Source organism: Salvelinus fontinalis, chromosome 36, assembly GCF_029448725.1.
Source record: "Salvelinus fontinalis isolate EN_2023a chromosome 36, ASM2944872v1, whole genome shotgun sequence".
NCBI lineage: Eukaryota > Metazoa > Chordata > Actinopteri > Salmoniformes > Salmonidae > Salvelinus > Salvelinus fontinalis.
In genome coordinates this window covers 1,994,885-2,018,209 of record NC_074700.1, presented here as the reverse complement: position 1 = coordinate 2,018,209, position 23,325 = coordinate 1,994,885, and the positions used below count along the sequence as shown (strand labels likewise).

The 23,325-nt window shown below is 40.3% G+C and overlaps 1 protein-coding gene across 6 annotated transcripts; it reads right to left on the bottom strand.

The window, feature by feature from the left end:
* Positions 1 to 904: 904 nt before the first annotated feature.
* On the bottom strand, positions 905 to 8,019 carry LOC129835037 (uncharacterized). Of its 6 annotated transcripts, XR_008756367.1 has the most exons (13): positions 7,918 to 8,019; positions 7,528 to 7,645; positions 7,010 to 7,170; positions 6,461 to 6,578; positions 6,105 to 6,169; positions 4,866 to 5,038; positions 4,528 to 4,621; positions 3,860 to 4,173; positions 3,237 to 3,354; positions 2,804 to 2,908; positions 2,526 to 2,696; positions 2,222 to 2,395; positions 905 to 2,077 (listed from the first exon to the last, which is right to left on the bottom strand). XR_008756367.1 is itself a non-coding variant. In XM_055900378.1 (8 exons), the coding sequence occupies exons 3-8, from the start codon at positions 3,911 to 3,913 to the stop codon at positions 2,073 to 2,075; spliced, it is 627 nt and encodes a 208-aa protein (XP_055756353.1). In that variant the 5' UTR covers positions 3,914 to 4,173; positions 4,866 to 5,038; positions 5,435 to 5,667; the 3' UTR covers positions 905 to 2,072. The 6 variants fall into 6 exon arrangements, 1 of the variants encoding a protein (XP_055756353.1); XR_008756364.1 differs by lacking the exon at positions 4,528 to 4,621 and having other exon boundaries at positions 7,918 to 8,018; XR_008756365.1 differs by lacking the exon at positions 4,528 to 4,621 and having other exon boundaries at positions 7,528 to 7,593; positions 7,918 to 8,014.
* Positions 8,020 to 23,325: the final 15,306 nt, after the last annotated feature.

Here is a 23,325-nt window from a genome sequence, read left to right as displayed (position 1 = left end):
TTTTACACATCAATTAGAATGATATTGGCGAAGATATTGATAAAGAACAAACCATTTAGGGTTATGGAAAAACTACAAAATGGTGCCACATTTGTAGTTCACAACTTTTCCGGTTTCTGTAACATAATAATGTATTTGTTACTTCAATTATTTAATAGAATCCAACAATGTATACGACATTCAAATGAAAGTAACATTGCGCAATAATAATTTATGAATAGTTTAGAAATGTAATCAGAAAATTCAGAAACAGTCTATTACGTCACGGGCATTGCGACGCACATAACCAAAACAAACTCTGACCGAACGACCAAACGCTGTGACAACACAGACATATATACGTGCATGTTCACAATTCTCCCACTATGTCAGACCTGCCTGTATAAGTGCCATTTGTTTCCTCTAATTAAAAAAAACGAACAAACGCGAACGTGATCCGCTGTTGCTAATAGTCGCATTACAAGTATGTCACTTGCAACTGCCCTTATCAGGATGGGACAACCACCATTTCAATAGAAACATTTCCAAGTTTATCCATTAATCTTCCCAAAAGATGTCATGGGTCACAATTGGGTCAACATAATAAAATACAATAATCACTTCAATCATTCTGTGTCCATACTTTTGATGATTCATTGTGAGTGCCTGTAGATTCTAAGCAACATTATTTTTCAACTACCCTGTTTCAAACTGATGGGAGTCAGTTCTTGTACTCAAGTACAAGTAAAGTAGCCCTCTCAAAAACGACTTTAGTGAGAGTAAAGTAGTAACTGGTCAATGTACTCAGTACTAGTTAAGCGTTTGTACATCTCATACATACATAAGGAATTGTTGACTTTAAAGCCCATGACTAATGTACCAATGTAGCTCCAATAGGATGGAAATGATTACTTGAAGACAAGGATAACCTTTTTTAGTTTTTTATTAACTAAACTAATAAGCACACACAAGCACAGTACATTAGTTTAACAATGTTTAAATTGGAAATCACCAGGTGAAACAATAAATCGTTCTCCCCACCAATGGTTCTGTAAAAAGCAGAGGGATGGGGCTGGAGAAATGTAACCATAGAGCACAGGTGTCAAACTCATTCCACGGGGGGCCGAGTGTCTGCGGGTTTTCGCTCCTCCCTTATACTTGATTGATGAATTAACATCACTAATTAGTTAGGAACTCCCCACACCTGGTTATCTAGGGCTTTATTGAAAGGAAAAATCAAAAACCTGCAGACACTAGGCCCTCCGTGGAATGAGTTTGACACCCCTGGTTTAAACCATGTTTCGAGGCTATAGTCCAGTGGTGTCAATCTCATTCCATGGAGAGCCTAGTGTCTGCTGGTTTTTGTTTTTTCCTTTCAATTAAGACCTAGACATCCAGGTGAGGGGAGTTCCTTACTAATTAGTGACCTTATTTCATCAATCATGGGAGGAGCGAAAACCCGCAGACACTCGGCTCACCCGTGGAATGAGTTTGACACATGCTAGTGTATGTTTACATTTACTTTGTTTACAAACACTGAAGTAGAAAAATATATATATTTTGGGATCTGATGGAGTAGGGCAGTTGAACTATGTCCATGAGGCATTTATAAATCATATTCTTCAAGAATCCAAAAGTGGATGTAGCAACTGCAGATTGGCCATTTAAAGGGGTGCATCGGAACTGGTCATGTAACCGAGCAAAAGCAGTAACAGACGAGCGCCCTTCGCAAATCTGTGCCACATGATCACATTGTCAACAAGGAAGAAACGTACGTTTATTTTCCATAAAATGTTCAACCTATTTTTCCTTAGGAAGGCAGATAAAGCACATATGCAAAACAAATGGAATCACTTTTCACCCAGTGCAAACTGCAACCACCCAAACGAACACCTTCAGTCTGTGATAGATCCCTCGTCATCAGAGCTGTAGTGGACGCTGTCATAGATGTCATCTAGGTCCTCTTCCAGGAGGTCATCTAGTTATCTTCTTGGTGTTAGGCTTGCAATTGAATCAGTCGGAAGCTGGGAGCAGAGGTCTCTTCTCCATGCTTCAGAGGAGAGTCAGCAGCCTCAGAAGACATCAGGACTCTGTCAAACTGATATACAGCAAAGCTATGGGCCAAGACACCTCCCTCCAACAATCGTAATGTGTAGGGTAAATGCAATGAAGTATTCCTTAAATACAATAGCAATTACAGGGTGCCAACATCAATTGTACATATTAATGAAAGTTCCCCTACTTTGCCTGCTTAGGTCAAGTGTCACATGTGAAGCAAGGTCTTGCACATTCTCCGATTCCCTCTTTAGGCTTTCCCAGTGCTGCTTGACTTCCTTTAGGACAGTTAACTCCTCCTCCTTCAGCCATCTCAGGAGCATCACCCGGTCAAAGGCTATTTTCTTTGTGAGTAGGTCAGCTGTAAATTCATAAGAATGCAATGTGGATTTGTAACTTTAATGGCAGTGCTCTCTGTGTTTGAGCAACTGAACAAACACAGATAGCAAAACAGAAACCTAGTTACTGTGATACACAAACATACTACTGACTTTGTCCATGCAGCTCCCAAGGCCATGCATGAAGGTCTGCAGATAGGATTTCATCTGTAGATAGTATTGCTGAATCTGGTACAAGGGTGTTGTACTCCTCTGTGACAGCTGTCAATTTGGCCTTTTCTTCCAATATCTTTCTGTGCAGAAGGTGTCTTTTCTTGCATCCATCTGTCATCAAAACAAAAGGAGAATGGAATTATTTGTTACATTTCATGGCTTTGAAATAAAAGAGAAATGAAGTGTGTGCAATTCAATATTCATGAAATGTAACAAACCTGTTTGACGGTAGAGGTTCCGTTTCCTTTGTTTGATGCTACGAAACAGGACTTCAATTGTTCTCTGTAGTACCTGGGGACCGTCCATGTTCTCATTTGTTTCCTCTGAAATACAATACATCAATAAATGAACAACGTATCTCCAACGGTGAGTAGTTGCACTCACTTCCTGGAGGAACATAGAGCCTGTGAAGGTTTCTGTAACAAATTATTTGTTATGTGGGGGGTGAGTGAGCCCCAACCTGGAGAACCAGGGAATGTTTTGTCTGCCTCCTACCCTTCCACCTGTCCGGCTTGATTGCACCTGCCGGTGGAATACACCCTCTAAGGGTTAGCTCTCAGGGTCATTGGAGTACGCAAGCCTCTCCACGACGTCAAGGTGACAGTCCAGGAGAGTTACATTTAGGATTATTATTTTTTTGTATTAATTTACCTGTATTAGCCCATTGCTGAACTTCCGTTGTCCAGTTGTACAGAGTCTCATCGCCTACACCCAAATCACTCTTAAACTTTTCGAGAGTCTGGGTCTCCTCCTGGATTTTTGCTGTAGTCTGAGAATTATGACAAAAACAAAACAGAATAATTAATTGTTTTAAAATGAATTAGATGCATAGATATAATACTTCTAAAATAGATGTATTGGTCCACACAATACACCTTCAAGTATCTTATGGACAATACTCTGTGCATGTTGTTCTTCCTTCTGTTCCACCCCGCGGCCTGGATGGTTAGCATGTCTGTTCTTGCTAGAAAAGCCAAATAGAACTCCTTATTCCAGATAAGTATTAACATAGCTGAATAGAACAACCTTAAACAAATTGTTTACCTTCTTTGGACATTTCCTTGGAACAGATTGAAGCTGTTCCCTTGTTCCACTACCCCCCCAGAGTTGTGCCAGCTCCTTCCTGATTCCATCCTCCCCCCTTAATCTTAATTTACATTTACATTATTGACTTAATATTGAAATTATGTGAATAACAAACATCTAAATGGAAAGCCTTGTAAAGGACTGAAGCTGGAAAATCTCGTTGAACAGTTGAATAAAGAAAAACTTACCTTGCATTTCAAACGATGTGCCTTTGCATGCGTGACAGAAAGAAGTGGCTTCATGTCTAGAAGAGTGGCGAGCTCTGGACAATGAAGGGCAACTTTGGATGGCCAAATTGAATTGTATGTTCCTGCTGCCAGACAATTCCTTCTGCAAGAACAGCAAATATCTCTCTGCGCATCATGTTGAGGCTCCTTAGAAGTATTCCGTGGCGGCAGACGGCAACTTCGAGTCCCTCTTCATCAAGTTTGTTGTTTGTTTTCCTTGACGACTCTTTAGCTGCTGTCCACTAGGATGCTCCACATAGCGCTTTTCCATAATCCTAGACAAGGAAGTAGAAGAGTATAGATATAAAATAAAATAAAGTGGGGGGGGGGGGGGGGGAGGAGTGTTAATGGTGTTAATAGTTCGGTTTTTAAAATCTAGCTGAGGGCGCTGAGCTACCCCCTGTGTTCAAACAGAAGTTGGAGATTGACTGTAAAAAACAAGCACTTGTAAAGTGGGTTGCATTTCTGAACAGAGGGAGTGGTGTAACGACCCTGGACTTGGAGAGAGGATTACCATCTCTCCAAAATGATATGTTTTAATTGGAATAGTGTATAACGAGTCTGCCTTTGAGTCAGATGGCCCGAGGCCAGTCCTATTTCACAGATTAGAAGATACACAGGAAACGTACATGTTTAGTCTTTGTATGGACATAGTTCACAAAGTCAGACACATCCTCATCCTTGCAGATAAATACGCCATCAAACAATCCTTTGTCATCAGTCCTTGAAAGGATACGTGAAATGCATTAAACATATGAAATAGCAATCAACCTCAGTAACTGATTGTGGGACACTTGACAATGTTGATAATTCATTTCATTACAAACTCAAAATATTTAAGCTAAAAATTAACTCAACTGCATTTGAAAATGTTCACACTGGACAAAGATTAGGCAAACCTTGTTTGGATTGTTTAAATGATATAGAGTATGATGTTATTTGATATATTATGAATAGTTTTACATACCCTTTTTTGAATCGATACAGCTTCTTGTTCCCATCCACTGACACTGCAAGCATGTCGGGGGAACAGGCTGGGCAGTCAATGTACTGTATATCACAGACCTGATCAATTTCAGAGCGGCAGTACATCCACCCAAAGAAGCTTTTTTGAAAAGTGTCCCCACAGATCATTCCGTTCTGGTAAGGGAAAAATACACATAGAAAATTTATGAAATAACTTACAACAATAGTATAAACAAAACATACTATAATTCACTATGGCTGACTGGATTTGAGTTAAAGCAGGGCCAGTGCATAGTGTTGACAGCAAAGCAGGTGAAAGCCAACGCAAAAGTAGGACGAGTACTTATGTTGTAAAGAGCAGGAAATATTGGATGCAAGAAGGGCACAGATAAGGGGCATGGCAGGACAGTGGTGTAGGAGGCTAACACATACTGTAGCAAGAGACCTGCAGTTTTAACATAGTTGTAGTAGTGGAAATACATTTTGTTACTACGCTTTGTGTAACATAACTTTAACATATTGTTAACCTGAAGTCATACATTGGTAAAGCTGAGTATAATTGATTGTTACCCTGCCAAATAAGTCAGTTCGCTGCTCCAAAATCCACATAAACTCCAGACGGGACATTCCTGGGTTTGACACTTTCAGCTCCTCAAAAGAGCTGAACACATCTACCTGGTGTATGGTGTCACAGTTGACAGTGGCAGGCCAGTACCCATTCTTTATCAGATCTGCCAAGTTTGCTGTCCAGGTGCTAAGACAGGTTGTGCAGGTCAGCACAGGCACTGTGACATTGTAGTGACTTTGAGGGGAAAAAATGTAGTCTGAATTAATGTTGTTTTACATTGCATTACCACTGTTTAGTTCTTGTAGATATTGCACATACCATTTATTCCTACGAGGATGATATGTTTCCCAGGGCCAACATGGATGGTGCTTGTCAGGCAACCACATATCACCTCTGGTACGTCCAATGGTAAGAAACAATCTAGGGACAATATTTATATACAACAATAAACAAGAATACATTTGAACTTTGATATAATACATTCAGCCGCAAAAAAAAAAAAAACACACCCTGTTCATGAAGTGCATATTTGCCATCACAGGGGAGGGGAGTGTGCTTTGTTATTGTTTCAACTACCGATTACAGCTTTAATAAAAATATAATAAATGAATTACAAGGCCACTGAATAACAAGGAATTGTATCGATTAATCTATTCAATCGCTCATCAATACCTGATTCTTCCTCCTCAGTGACTGGCCCAAAATGTTGCACTAGTCTGGCTCTTGATGTACTGGCCCTTGGAGTTGAAAAAAATTGTAATAAAAAGGTTTTTAATTCAAAAGACTTGCTGGAGTTCTGACACTCCTTTCGTTAAATATGCATTTTCATCAGAGACAGACAACAGTTATAGACAGGGAAAGGTGGGATCAGACCTGCATGTAATGTATTATGTGCTTTGGGTAGGTGGTACTAGACCGGCCTATGGCACGGCAACAAACGTTTGATATGCTATGATACAGTATGTTTGAAAGGAAAAAGTCAGATCAGGGACCAATAAAATTAAACACCTAGACGGGATGAAACTTACCAAGAGAAGTGGATGTAGTTGCCTTCCTGGTTTGAGGAACAATCTGTCCTCTCTCATCCCTTTGTCTCCATCTGAACCTAATCCCTGGAGGCTTGTTTGTCTTTTTCTTCTTATTTTCCTAAAAAGTGCATTTCAATTATCATGGCTGGCCCACTAATAAAAGTCTCCCACAAGCATGGCCTGCTTGAGCACAAGCAAGAATTATATTTTCACATAAGGTGAAGTGATTTGTCAGCTGAGGAAAGGCACCTGCAGTAGACCCACGTTCTGGCTCACTCACACAGCTAACATGTATAGAAGTTCACAAGGATGCTAACAAGTGCACCCTTGTGCCTCATGCTCAATGGGCAATATCATTGATGCCCGTGTTCAGGTCATATCACGGAATCTACGTTTAAATTCACATTGTGCCATGTGTGGTCTTCTTTGACAAACAAAAAGCAATGACAAATCATAACGCTGTGGTGCTGGGGTTGTGTTGGGAATATTTATGCATGTATGGGAGCTATGGGGGTTACATTACCGGTAATGTAAGACTTGTTACATTACCCGCTCTGGGTTGAGCTCCTCAGCCAGCCTTTTTGCCTCGTTAATGGCCTCGTCCAGTTAGGCTTGTGGGTCCTTCTCTTGGTTGAGCTCCTCAGCAAGGCGTCCTGCCTTTTTAATAGCCTCATCCAGTTGGTCTTGGGGGTCCTCAGAGGCCATACCATCTCAAAAGAAACATAAAGAGACAACTTCCAATCCTAACAAATTCCTTCCCATAGTAACCTCTCGTCTGAGAAAAGCTGCATGTCAGTGTTTTAATATGTCCTGCACGTAACTAAAGGTCTTCATCCTCCTCCACACGCAGACTGACTGATCTACAAATCAATTTGCATAACAAATACATATTTATTATTACTTGCAGATCAGTCAGTCTGTCACCATTTACCAACAATGCATTATTAGTCTGTCACTTTCTTTTTCATGTTGTTCTGTGACATGTGTGCAACTCCAGTCCTTAAAGGCTACAGTGTCTACAGGTTTCAATCAACTTAGATCATTGACTAGTTAGGACCTCCTCTCACCTGATTGTCTGTCTTAACAGGATTTCATCAACTCCTTTACGTCCCGCCTAGGGTCCCTCTCTCCTTCTTCCAAGGAGAAGTCACAAGATGAATACAGATTGAGTGGCAATGTGTATTTCTTTAAAGATGCAAAGAGGAAAAAGGGGAATATATAGCCTAATGTATAGGTGGCAAAAATAATAAGTGAGAATGATATCCAAATATATGCAAGTAATGCAACAAAAATATCCACACATTCTATGTTGTGTATGCAACTTTCTTTATTCACCTTAGTTACGTAACCTTCCTTACTGGTTTAACACGTTTTTTAAACAAAACACTTTAACAAACACAAAACAAATGTGTATGTATGCTGTATTTCTGACAACGAGGGACGAACTGGCGACCTACCTGTTACCTGTCCCGTGTCCAGACATCTGGTGTGGGAGAAAAATCTATAAACAACAAATGTCACATGACCGGATGAGGTTAACCATTCTTGTTCTTCTTGTAATTTTCCGGTAGGCTAGAAGCTTTCTGGTGTTTTGCTGCTCGTCACAGGTCGACGCAGGTATTGCACTTGGTTTATCGTTCTCATAACCGTAGGTGCAGCCAAGTTGAAATACGAAAGCTTTCTAGCTATTTCGCACTGACAGTAATTTGAACACAAGAAAGTTTCTAGTGAAAAGGTGCTTACACTCAGTCAGCCATGTATTTACACTCAGTCAGCTCAGTGCAATTCCACCCTAGCCTTAGTACGGGTTAACGTTTTGGTATTTTTGGTTGGCCAACAACATTTAAGACTACAATGACTGCATACGTTTCCCAAAATGTTATACGAAGAAAAACAATGTTTTGGTATTGATGGACAATGGCAAGGCTGCTATTGTATTTTCAGTTACATTCTGGTCAATAAAAATGGTTTACACGTTTGTTTTTTGTTAGAAATACATGGAAATACAACCGAATAAAACACCATTCATTCATTCTTTACTGAAAAGTCTGTTCAGAAAAATCAAAAACAGTACATATAGGCATACAATCACAATGTTTTAATAGGGATTAAATAAAGACAAAATATCTATATATTCATAACGTAAAATAAATAAATAGTGAAATACAGGCTATCGCGTCTATGGTTGTTGCAAAGGCTTGTGTGTCGCCTACTGGTTAAATTCGTGTCTTTTCGCACGAATTAAGTAGCACATAAATTCGTGTATTTTCAAACGAATTGAACCACACAAAAAACGCACAAAATCTGCTGAAATACATTTTGTACATATATGCGCGAATTGAATGTGAGGTTGGGCTGGAATGTAAAATATTTTGTAATGTGTCAAGTGGGTGCAGATGAGAAGAATATCGTATGCCAGATTAAGGGAAATGCTGCAACTGTGAAGGTGAACATGAGCCTGAATTCTTGGAGTGGCTAAGGAGTGTCCAGCGTGTCTCCTATCTGGAGACGGCGAGAAGATTGGAAGAAATGAGTTGTGGGGAAGAAGCAATTGTAGTAGAGCCGCCACGACCAGTGAAGGTTTCTCATCAACCGAGGGATAATGAAATGCTACATGTTAAAAAGGTGGACTTAGTATTATTTATTGCAATAGTCATAAACTGTACAGCACAAGCGGAGAACTCTAAGAAAATTGGAATCATTGTGAATGCCACTGAACGTTTTCTGGGTCTTCGTGATTTCACACCCGAGGCCGTGCAATAAATGCTGTTGGTGAATGTACCCCCATCATAGGACCCTGAGCCTGTGTAGGGATGCATTTTGGAGTGGACTGTGATTGAAGAAGTGTGATGGGTTTTCTTAGTTGATGTGTTTTATATTGCATGATGTCGTTTTCCCCTTTACTAAAATGTTTTTTTTGTTTGTTTCTTATGCAATACCCAGTCCAGCTGGTGGTGATAATGTACCATCAACATTGGATGCCAACCGCCGTTAAACCCCATCGAAGAAGAAGTGCAATCATACCCATGAAACCTAGTGGTCAAACAGGGAAATGGTTCCAATCGTTTTTCCACCATTCATTTGCCCCATATGTTATTTTAGAAACACTTAAAATAAGGGCTGTGTTTCATGTGTGACATTTTTATAACCATGTAAATATCTCTAGGACAATGTGACTTTTATCAATATATTTGCCTGTTGTTACCCACCCAAAATGAAACGCTAATTAGCTGATAAGGTGAACTACAAATGCCATGATAATCTGGACGAAACTGCCAAACCGAGGCAAATGGATTAACTTTCTAAAATCAATATATTCGGCTCTAGTTACTCTCAGATTTGAAAATTCTAATTAGCATCAAGGTAGACATGCAAAACTACAAATCCCTGCAAGCTCCTGTACATCATCTCTAGCTGACATCTTTGCTAACAGGTATTGGGTCAATTCAAAACTTGCACATGACAGTTCACAGAATTGTTCATTTTATTTATTTAATTTAACCAATTTATTAATTACAACATTTACGAATATTATATAGTTCATCCAGAGAGGTTGAAAAGGTTGAAAAAATCATAGCAAATCCAACACATCACAGAGTGAAACCCTCTACATTTTCAAGAATTGTGGCAGCATCATGTTATAGGTATGTTTGTCACTGGCAGGGACTGGGGAGTTTTGTCAAGACCAAAATAAATATGAAATTGGCAACACCCAGGAAAAAAATTATTGTAAACCTACCTCAATATTTTGAAGCTCTAACACTGGGATACTTTTATTTTTCAGTGGGACAATTACACACATTTTAAGACTAAAAACACACATCAATGGCTTCCCAAGGGGTGTTGAGTGGTCCAGTCTCGATGCTGACATAAATCTGTTTGAAAAATCAGAGCTAAGACTTGAATATTGCTGTCCATCAATGATCCCCAACAAAAATTGATTGAGCTTGAGCATATTTGGCAAAAACAATGGATATACACTATATGTGCAAAAGTATGTGGACACCCTTTCAAATTAGTGGATTCGGCCAATTCAGCGTTGCTGACTTGTGTAAAAGTGAGCACACAGCCATGCAATCTCCATAGACAAACATTGACAGCCTTACTGAAGAGCTCAGTGACTTTCAACGTGGCACCGTCATAGGATAACACCTTTCGTTCATCAAATTTCTGCCTTGCTAGAGCTGCCCTGGTCTGTGCTGTTATTGTGAAGTGGAAACGTCTAGGAGCAGCAATGACTCAGCCGTGAGGTGGTAGGCCACACAAGCAGAACACAGAACAAGACCACCAAGCGTTGAAGCGCGTAGCGCGTAAAAATTGTCTGTCCTCGGTTGCAATACTCACTACCGAGTGTGGCTGACATTGCTACCTCTGGAAGCAACGTCAGCACAAAAACTGTTCGTCGGGAGTTTCATGAAATGGGTTTCCATGGCTGAGCAGATGCACACAAGCCTACGATCACCATGCGCAATGCCAAGCATCGGCTGGTGTGGTGTAAAGTTCGCCGCCATTAGACTCTAGAGCAGTGTAAATGCGTTCTCTGGAATGATGATTCACGCTTCACCATCTGGACGTCCGATGGACAAATCTTGGTCTAAAGTTTGGTGGAGGAGGAATAATGGTCTGGGCCTGTGTTTCATGATTCGGGCTAGTCGTCTTAGTTCCAAGGGAAATTTTAACACAAAAGCATACAATCGCATTCTAGACGATTCTGTGCTTCCAACTTTGTGGCAACAGTTTGGGGAAGGCCCTTTCCTGTTCATAATGACAATGCCCGCGTACACAAGCGAGGTCCAAATGGTTTGTTGAGATCGGTATGGAAGAACAGCCTCCAGCCCTGACCTCAACCCCATCGAACACCTTTGGGATGTATTGGAACGCCGTCTGCGAGCCAGGCCTAATCGCCCAACATCAGTGCCTGACCTCACTATTGCTTGTGGCTGAATGGAAGCAAGTCCACGCAGCAATGTTCCTACATCTAGTGGGAAGCCTTCCCAGAAGAGTGGAGGCTGTTATGGCAGCAAAGGGGAGACCAACTCCATATTAATGCCCATGATTTTGGAATGAGACGTTCGACGAGCAGGCGTCCACATCATTCTGGTCATGTAGTTTATGTTGCTCCAAGAGTTGTACAAAGTTTGGTGAAATCTTATTCAACATGATACACAGCTGGTAATTGCTGCCAAAGGTGCTTCAAACAATTATTAAGTCTACAGTTTGAAGACACGCAATCAAGATGTATTTATATTAATTCTAGAAAATCTCCAGAAATATACATTTTCCCCCCATTTTGAAAATGTGGGAGTAGGTTGTGTTGTAGAAATAAATACAATTTTAATTTATGTTTAGATTTAAATATAAGGCAGCAAACTGTGAAAAGGTGTGAAGACTTTCACTAATCGCTGTATGTTTGATTTTGTAAAGAGTAATGCAATATGGATTATAAGCAAATATGACAGGGAATCGAAACTTTAATGTCCTGTTCAATTCCATTCAATTCAGTTCAATTCCATTCAATTCCATGCTAGATTGAGTGACAGTTTGTACTAAATGACTCGTTTATTCAAAACGGTGACCACCGTTCTTCAACAGCCTTTGAGGAAGGTTTGCTTCCGTTTTGTGGGTGTGGCGAGGTCTGGCTGATCAATATTGCTGTGACCATTTGAAATCACCTTTTTTTTTACTGGTCGTTCAGTACAGTACTGTTTTTGTTGAATTCAACATTGAACACCGTTCTGTCGTACTGAACACAACCCAAGACAAATGCCAAATGTAATGTTTCAAACTTATTTTCTTTTCCATTCTGTGCTCAGATATGTCACACTGCAGTAGAGACTGGAGTGGAAGTCAATCATGTTGAGAGCGTACCAAAGGTTTCCAAAGAGAGAAGTAAGACATACATGTGTGATGGGTACAGATGCACCAAGGGGAGCTTTATTATGAAAGTGAAATATTTGCAGTGCTTTTCGGGAACTTTTGAAACCAGAAAGGCAGTGTTGTTGACAATTCTCCATGTATTTTGCTTTTAGCACACTCGATGGCAGTCTTACTCCATTATACATGGTAATTTCCTTGGGCTACATAGTTGCTCAATCTCAGTTGCTGTGAGTTGCGCAGTTGCTGTGATCTGTCCTCTCCTCCCCTTTATCTGCACTGATTGGACAATACTTGATAGATAAAAAGGCGAAGTGCAATGAAGGAGAGGAGGCAAGGATATTTATTTGTTTTACATTATTTGAGATATAGACACTCTTGTTCAAGTGTGTGTAAAACTCATCCTTCCTTCCTCCCCTCTTTGAGCGATTCACTGATCTGTTTGTTATTGGATTGGTGAAATCCAAGCTTCCAACCTATTGCTGTCCCTTACCAAACCTTGTCAGCATAGTGAGTATTTACAGTGAGGGCAAGGTTGAATTGCAGGTTGCAATACAGTATTGCTAGACTAAGGTCTAGTCCTTATTCGACTAAGGTCTCAATACAGGCATATTGTCCATGCAGGTTTTGTAACCAAGCCAGCAGTATTTACATTAAAAGCATTGTTTGCAGATATATAAGGTGAAAGCTCGACCCCTACACTGCTTATACCTACTGTATCTACACCCTTCATATAGGCAAACATGGAAGGGTTAGAACCAAGGGGAAGGGATAGGGATCGAAATGGAATCTGGGTACAGGGAAAACAGGCCTTATAGTACAAAAGATTAACAATTGGCCATTAGTGTTAGTGAACTAAAAGATATATAGATCATTTGATATGTCTATTTTGTAGTTAGATGCGGCTGTCCAGTGTCTAGCTCTATAAGGCCAATACAAAGGGCTATCTATCTTCTGGTCCTATGTCCATGTATAGGAAAAGTAATCATTTTGGTAACTGCAAACCATGCGAAGCCAGTGATTTATGAATACAGTACCTGTTGATTAAATTCACGTGAACCCTAGGAGCCTCTATAAGCCACCCTTTCATCTACAAAAGGTCATGATATGCCATGTTGTTCAACTTTGCCTACACTCCAATACAAAGAGAAAAATAAAAAACACACGAATGGTCAATAATTCTGAAAATTGGTCATGGCGCCATAATTCACACGCCGCCATCTTGTCTATTTCAAATCTTCTCTCCTTGATTGAGACAGGTGGGTGTCCACCCCAAAATGCCGCATGCCATGATGACACTCACCTGTCTCGATCAATGAGAAGTTTTGAAATTGACAAGATTGCGGTGTACACATTGTTGGATAACTTCATGGAGCAAAACATTTAATTAATTAAATAACAGAGCATTTTCTAAATTCAAACAAACCCCCTGCAACTAGACATGGAAGTTCAGAAAATATGCTTGTCATCCAAGTCGGGAATTGAGTAAGTATCGCCCAGTAAAGGTTGGTCTCCGTGCTACACTTAACATTACCTACCTAATTACGCCTATCAGGCAGCTGGAACAGTAATTATGGTCTGACTAGGAAATATTTTTAATAGCCAAATTACTACACCAAGTTCCTTCTGGAACATGTGAACTTTCATCTGCCTTAATAACGAACTTGTATGCCACCTGTAAATATGAATACAATTGTTAAATTATGAGCCTAGTTGGTTTAGTCACAGAAAAAGTCAGGAACCTTTCCGCTAGCCATGATTGGATGGACTGGACATGACGAGAGATGAGTTCGGATTGGTCTGTCATGTAGCATGCCATCTATCTATGTTATAGATATCTATAACATCAGCTGCTCAGAATGTATAGATAATCCTTGCTATTGTAGCTTTTCTGAAAGATATAACGTTAGCCATGAAGAACTGCAGAAGTGTTGCTACTGCTCTCAACAACATTGATGCCCTGAATTTAGCAGGCGCTATCGACAAAGATCAGTGTGATGAAGTTGTGATGGACTACTTTCTGCACACGGTCAGTGTGAACCGGAGTGACTTGACACAACGGGCCAAAGAAGCTGTAGCTACATACAAGACGGAAACGACACAGCCAGACGTCTTACTTAGTGAAGTGGAAGCGTTCATCCATGTACACGGGTAAGAGTCTAGCTAAATTTTCAGATATTATAAGTTTCTAATTTTGTCAAACTCATTGCTAATTATAGAATAATGTTACCTAGCTAGCTAACATTGAACCTAGTTGATTAGCTTTAGCTACCTTCAGATTAATATTACAGCATTTTATGCATTGTGGCTAGGTCTGACAATCCATTTGTACTGTATGGGTAAGCTCTCCCTCGCCCTCCATTTGGCAAATCTGACCATAATTCTATCCTCCTGATTCCTACTTCCAAGCAAAAACTAAAGCAGGAAGCTCCAGTGACTCGGTCAATAAAGAAGTGGTCAGATGACACAGATGCTAAGCTACAGGACTGTTTTGCTATCACAGACTGGAACATGTTCCGGGATTCTACAGATGGCATTGAGGAGTACACCACATACGTCACTGGCTTCATCAATAAGTGCATCGAGGACGTTGTCCCCACAGTGACTGTATGTACATATCCCAACCAGAAGCCATGGATTACAGGCAACATCCACATTGAACTAAAGGGCAGAGCTGCCGCTTTCAAGGAGCGGGACTCTAACCCGGAAGCTTATGAGAAATCCTGCTATGCCCCCCGAAAAACCATCAAACAGGAAAAGCTTCAATACAGGACTAAGACTGAATCGTACTACACCGGCTCTGAAGCGTGTCGGATGTTGCAGGGCTTGCAGACTATTACAGACTACAAAGGGAAGCACAGCTGTGATCTGCCCAGTGAAACAAGCCTACCAGACGAGCTAAATTACTTCTATGCTCACTTCGAGGGCAAGCAGCACTGGAGCATGCATGAGAGCATCAGCTGTTCCGGACTACTGTGTGATCATGCTCTCCATAGCCAATGTGAATAAGACTTTTAAAAAGCTAAACATTCACAAGGCCTCAACACGGGGGCCCCTCAGGGGTGTATGCTCGGTACCCTCCTGTACTCCCTGTTTACTTATGACTGCATGGTCAGGCATGACTCCAACACCATCACTAAGTTTTTCAATGACACAACAGTTGTAAACCTGATCACCGACAACGATGAGACAGCCTATAGGGAGACGGTCAGAGACCTGGCCGTGTGGTGCCAGGATAACAACCTCTCCCTCAACATGATCAAGACAAAGGAGATGATTGTAGACTACAGGAAAATGTAAATTTATTTGATGGTTTATAGCTAGCTAACTTACATGTCTAATCAAAATACTCCACTTCGCCAGAGGATTACATGACAAGTTAGCCAGGTGTGTCTGGGGTTGATTATGACCAGCTATTGTATTTCATGAACATGTGTTTAGACAATAGTGACCCATCCACTTAGCTAGATGTGGCTGGGGGGTGGTTATAGCATTTATTTCACATTACCCTCGTGAGGGAAATTTTCTCTTAAACCCCACTAATGCGTGTGTACTAAAATATCCTTCATTAAGCCTAGGCATTGGGCTTGAGACATATATTTCTGAGTCTAGGATCAGCGTGGCGCTAGCGGCACCCCCCCCCCCCCCCCCACTGAAAAACCAGTGCCGCGAAATTCAAAAAAAATATTTTTTTAAAATATTTAACTTTCACACATTAAAGTCCAATACAGCTAATGAAAGACACAGATCTTGTGAATCCAGTCAACATTTCCGATTTTTAAAATGTTTTACAGGGAAGACACAATATGTAAAGATGTACATCTATTACCTAAAAACACATTAGCATAATCCACCATCTTTTATTTGTCCACCAACACCAGTAGCCATCACCAATTCGGCTAAACTAAGATATTTATAGCCCCTAACCAACAAAAAAACTCATTAGATGACAGTCTGATAACATATTTATGGTATGGGATAGGTTTTGTTAGAAAAAAGTGCATATTTCAGGTAGATGGCATAGTTTACAATTGCACCCACCATCACAAATGGACTAGAATAATTACAATGAGCAACGTGTTTACCTAACTACTAATCATCAAACATTTCGTAAAAATACACAGCATACACGAATCGAAAGACACAGATCCTGTGAATACAGACAATATTTCAGATTTTCTAAGTGTCTTACAGCGAAAACACAATAAATCGTTATATTAGCTTAGCACATAGCAATTAGCAGCCCAGCATTGATTCTAGCCAAAGTGAGCGATAAAAGTCAACATCGCCAAAAGATATTAATTTTTTCACTAACCTTCTCAGAATTCTTCCGATGACACTCCTGTAACATCACATTACAACATGCATATACAGTTTGATCGAAAATGTTTATATTTAGCCACCAAAATCATGGTTAGACAATGTGAAATGTAGACAAGCTGGTAAAGAAAAAGTCCTTGCGCCACTTAGACAGTGATCTACTCTTATACATAAATACTCATAAACGTGACTAAAAAATATAGGGTGGACAGGGATTGATAGACAATTTAATTCTTAATACAATTGCGTTATTACATTTTTTAATTTATCCTTACTTTTCAATACAGTTTGCGCCAAGCGAAGCTACGTCAAAAAACATGGCGTCCTAAGCCACTAAAATGTTTCGACAGAAACACGATTTATCATAATAAAAATGTCCTACCTTGAGCTGTTCTTCCATCAGTATCTTGGGCAAAGGATCCTTTCTTGGGAGAAATCGTCTTTTGGTGGAAAGCTGTCCTCTTGCCATGTGGAAATGTCAACTGCGTTCGGGATGAACTGAAAAGCGTGCCCAACTTTTCACATCGTTGCAAAAATAAATGTCCCAAAATCGCACTAAACGGATATAAATTGCTATAAAACGCTTTAAATTAACTACCTTATGATGTTTTTAACTCCTATAACGAGTGAAAAGATGACCGGAGAAATATAACAGGCTAAACTAACGCTTGGAACAGGTGCGCGCCGGTGTCCTCTAGGCTCATGACGCAGCTCCCAAAGAATGACTAGCTTCAGGGTTTTTTCATTTGTAGGGCCTGTGAACGCGCAATCGACCCCGTTGGAATCGTCATCACGTAAAGGCATCCAGGGGAAGACGTAAGAAGTGTCCGTATAGTCATAGCAACGACAGTGCCCTTTTAACTGACTTCAGAAGAGTGGCCAACATTTCTCAAATCTGACTCCATGTCAGGGAAATTGCTGTAGAATGGGCTCTGTTCCACTTAGAGACAAAATTTCAACTCCTATAGAAATTATAGACTGTATTCTATCCAATAATAATAATAATATGCATATTGTACGATCAAGGATTTTGTGGGAAGCCGTTTAAAAAATTAGCCAAATTAGCATAAATAGTCTAAACAGCGCCCCCATCCCCAACAGGTTATTAAAGAAACTAAGTAACACAGATAATTAAGATGGCTTATCTGCAGAATATGCTTATATGATTGAACTGTTGAAACTCTTGTTATTAGAATGTCTCCTTTTGGACTCTGGTGTTGGCAGCTGCACTTCCTCCCTCAAATGGGCCTCAGTCACCTTGGGTCCAGAGAGGGGAGAAGTCATGCTTATCTATCACATGCCCCTGTTGCTATGCAGAATATCAGTAAGGAGTATGGCAAAGGAGGTCAGAAGGAAACATTGTTTCCGTATGTGAACTATGTGTCTTTATTGCGAACCATGTGAAGGGATGGCATGAATAATGGGGAACCAATCACTTGTCTCCATAGTGTCTGTGCGTCAGTCACCTCCTCCTAGGGGGAGATAGTTTCCACCTTGAACTAGGGGAGGGAACAAATGTTCTAAGTTCTTAGTACTGAACAAAACAACAATTTATTTGTATTTGGGGCCCAAGGTCTGGCACAGGATGTGTGGGCTTAGTGTTTGGAACCATTGTACGACATCTCCAAAGTGGCACCTATCCTGACCTATCCTGAGATCGTATATAACCCAGAAGCTAACTCCACTCAGGGGGCTCTCGTTCCACCACCTGCGGGGGTGGGGCGACCAGCGTCCTTGTTATCAAATCAAATCAAATGTATTTATATAGCCCTTCTTACATCAGCTGATATCTCAAAGTGCTGTACAGAAACCCAGCCTAAAACCCCAAACAGCAAACCATGCAGGTGTGGAAGCACGGTGGCTAGGAAAAACTCCCTAGAAAGGCCATAACAAGTATTTTAATAAAAGTAATACCTGGATTGATTATTCATTTAGCCTCTCCTCATTATTGATTAAGGTTAGAATTTCCACCACACCTGTCAATTTAGACAAGTGTGTACGGGTAAGTATCATCTACTAATTATAAAATATTTATATCTGGACACTTCTTTGGACATTTTTTATACTATGCAAATACGCAAGAAACATTTCACTGTACCGTTTACACCTTCTATATCCTGTGCATGTGACAAATACACAATATCAAATAAAATCAGAGACGGTAATGTGAAGAACAACATGACCTGCACCAAAGTCAGATTAGGATATAGGCCAAGGATTAGATTAAGTGTATTTTTACCTGGAGCTTTTCCTTATTGTAGGCTACTACTTTCACCACCTTTAGTCTTGAAATCTTTGGTTGTTTACTACACTACCTTACCCTGTTTAGCACATGGCCTCACATGTGAATCCTTAAAGAGATGGGTGGGGCTTAAGACGGTGTGAAAGAGGCTGAATAGGTGTAGACAAATAAGAGCTCTCCAGTACGTGTACAAAAACATTCAAGGCCATTTTCTCAAAAGTGGGGTTAAAAGTTCATCAACTTTGAAAGCAGAATTACTTTCCCATTGCTCCTCAACTGCAGTGTATGATATACCATTGTGTGGCTCTGAGTCTCTACTTTTATCCAATGTAAAGAGTACCATTTCAAATCTTGCTACTGTACATAACACTGAATTGAGGTGGTCGGTTACAAATGAAATGCAGAATAAGCACAGAAGTGCCTCGTGTATTTGCATTTAAAAGCAGCTTTTTTATGCAGATATACAGTAATTACACTATTCTCCACACGGAAGTTTACCAGTGGGTGTCTCGCGTAACTAATTTCTGATTTCAAGGGGGAGATGTCCACTTAACAAAGTATAAAGACATTGCAGTGTTCTAGTGTCTATGATTGATACTTGCTTTTTATTTCTTTTAAAACCTGTGTAACTGTACTACGTTAGGATGTGAACTATAATCTGTGATGAGCTGGTAAACTGCTCTAACAATCACTGTAAAATCTATAAAAAGGATAGGTGTTTAGTTTATTACGATCCACATTAGCTACTGCACATGTAGCACCTACACTTCCTACACTTCCTTTGCTAACATTTTTAAAGACATGACAAAGTATAGAACAGTAACAGACAAGAACAACATAATATATTACGTTATATTCAAAATTCAGAAAGGATTCACACCCCTTGACTTTTAAAATATTCTGTTGTGTTACAGCCAGCATTTAAAATGGCTGACATTGAGATTTTGTCACTGACCTACATTCATTACCCCATAATGTTAAAGCGGAATTATTCAAATGTTTTACAAATTAATAAAAAATGTAAAGCTGAAATGCCTTGAGTCAAGAAGCATTCAACACCTTTGTTATGCCAAGCCTAAATAAGTTCAGGAGTAAACATTTGCTTAACAAATCACATAATAAGTTGAATTTTCTCTGTAAGGTCACTCAGTCGAGCAATGAATTTCAAACACAGATTCAACCACAAAGACCAGGGAGATTTTCCAATTCCTCACAAAGAACGGCAGATCAGTAAAAAAAAGCAGACACTGAATATCCCTATGAGCATGGTGAAGTTATTAATTACACTTTGGACGGTGTATCAATACACCCAGTCACTACAAAGATACAGGCGTCCGGGCCTCCCGAGTGGCGCAGTGGTCTAAGGCAATTCATCGCAGTGCTAGCTGTGCCACTAGAAATTCTGGGCAGGGATGTCCTTGTCCCATCGCGTACTAGCGACTCCTCTTGTGGGCCGGGCGCAGTGTACGCTGCCACGGTCGCCAGGTGTATGGTGTTTCTTCCGACACATTGGTGCGGCTGGCTTCTGGGCTAAGTGTGTCTTCCGGGCATTGTGTCAAGAAGCAGTGCAGCTTGGTTGGTTTGTGTTTCGGAGGACGCACGCCTCTCCCGAGTCCGTACGGGAGTTGCAGCGATGAGACAAGAATACCAATTGGATACCACGAGATCTGGGAGAAAAAGGGGTACACATTTATTTTTTTTACAAATAAATAAACATAAAAAAATTCAATAAAGATACAGGCGTCCTTCCTAACTTGCCGGAGAGGGAGGAAACCGCTCTGGGATTTCACCATGAGGCCAATGGTGACTTCTAAACAGTTACACAGTTTAATGGCTGTGATAGGAGAAAACTGAGGATGGATCAACAGCATTGTAGTTACTCCACAATACTAACCTAAATAACAGAGTGAAAAGAAGGAAGCCTGTACAGAATACAAAATATTCCAAAACATGCATCCTGTTTGCAATAAGGCACTAAAGTAAAGTGAGAAAATTAGACACACAAATATCATGTTTGTCCTAATACATTTGGTCCCCTAAAATGGGTGGACTATCTACAGTAAGTGCTGTAATTTCTATACGTGTAACGATTCTCGTCTGGTGAAGGAGAAGAGGACCAAAATGCAGCGTGGTAAGTGTTCGTCATATTTTAATTTAAAACTGAACACTACACAAAATAACAACGATGAGAAAACGAAACAGTTATGCAAGGTGAACAGACACTACACAGAAAATAAACACCCACAACCAAAATGGGGAAAACAGGCTACCTAAGTATGATTCTCAATCAGAGACAATGATCGACAGCTGCCTCTGATTGAGAACCATACCAGGCCAAACATAGAAATACAATAACATAGAAAAAAGAACATAGACTGCCCACCCCAACTCACGCCCTGACCAAACTAACACAAAGACATAAAAAAGGAACTAAGGTCAGACCGTGACAATACGGTTCATCGGATGTGAAAATACCCTCAAATTAAAGCTGACAATCTGCACTTCCAAAGTGCTGGAGTATAGAGCCAAAACAACAACAAAATTGTCACATATTCTTATGTACAGTAAAGTTAAATTAGATCTTTAGAAAGAGGAGAGGCAGGCGCTGTGGTACAACATGTTTTTTTTTCTGTTTTCTTAAGCTATACTTGCTTTTTGCCTGAGTAACCTCTGTTGACAGAGCATTCCATGATGACATGGCTCTATACATAGCTGAGCCAAGTATTAATTCATTTTCTGGTTTGGGTACTGTGAAGAAACCAATAGTGGCATGTCTGGTGGGGTACATGTCTGTTTGGAGTGTATGCAAATATAATTTATAAGTGGTTAGGTATTTTCAACACACAAATGTTTCTTTAAAAGACTAGAAGGGAAGTAGTCAATTTCTCCTCAACCCTCAACAATGAAAGACTATAACACATGTTGTTGATGTTAGTTCTGAGTGTGCAGTTAACAGACACACAGTACCTCTCCCATCTTCACAATAACTTTGTCAATATGACTTGACCATGATAACTGACCCTCCAATGTTACTCCTAGGAGTTCAGCTTCTTCAACTTGTTCAATGGTTATACCCTTTATGAACAACTCCAGTTGAGATTGAGGTCTAAGAGAATGCTTTGAACCAATACAATGCTTTTGCTTTTAGATGTAATTACCCATTCTGACACTGACTGTAACTCCTTGCAAAGAGTCTCGGTGAGCTCACTGGCTGTGTGTGCTGATGTGTAGTGTGCAATCACCAGCATACTGTACATAGTCATTTTAGATTCCTGTAAGACAAGTGGCAAATCGTTTGTAAAAATAGAGAATAGTAACGGCCCAAGGCAACTGCCTTGAGGGATACCGCACTGTCCATATCTGATGTTAGAGAAGTTTCCATTGAAGAATACTCTGAGTTCTATTGGATATGTACCTCTCCAACCATGTGATGGCAGGTGATGTAAAACCATAACAAGTGAGTTTCTTTCAATAACAAATTATGATCAATAACATCAAAGGCTGCACTGAAATCTAACAGATGCAACTATCTTATTAAACATTTATTTTAGCCAAACATCAGTCATCTGAGTCAATGCAGTACAAGCTGAGTGCCCTTTCCTATATGCATGTTGAAAGTCAGTAGTTAAGTTGTTCTTAAGAACTAATTTGTCTTTCGATAGCTGTCCAACTTATATTTTTTTAGTCAAGTTTATGAATAGTTATCCATGAGACAAGATCACTGTGAAAGATGGCGTCCGACATTTTCAGGCTAGTTTTGCTAGTATTGTCATTGTATAACCACTGTCACGACTTCTACCGAAGTCGTTGCCTCTCCTTGTCCGGGCGGTGTTCGGCGGTCGACTTCACCGGCCTTCTAGCCATCATCGATCCATTTTTCATTTTCCATTGGTTTTGTCTTGTCTTCCCACACACCTGTTGTCAATCCCATTCATTACCTGTTGTGTATTTAACCCTCTGTTTCCCTTCATGTGTTTGTCAGAGATTGTTCGTTGTCAAGTGTTGTGTGTTCTGTGTATAGGTGTGCTATGGGTCTTCATACCCAGATTTTTGTATTATAATTTTCCGTGAGTGTTATGGAGCTAATTACTGGGACTATTATTAAAGTACTCCATGCTACACTCTATTTTGACTCTCCTGCGCCTGACTTCCTCTGCCACCTATACACGCCATTGTGACAGAATCTCTGACCATAAAATATGAAGTCAGCAGGAGAGGACACGACGCCCATGGAGGTGGAAAAGCGCGTTATAGACCAAGCGAAGGAGATTGACTGTTTGAGCGCCCTCATGGATCGCATTGTCCAGAATATGGATCGCTGGGAGAGACAGGGAGTTTCTCCAGCGCCTCCACTGCCACAACGGGGATTTACTTTTAACGCGTTTTCCCCACCTGAACCTAACAAAATCCGTTTACCCCTACCCACGGG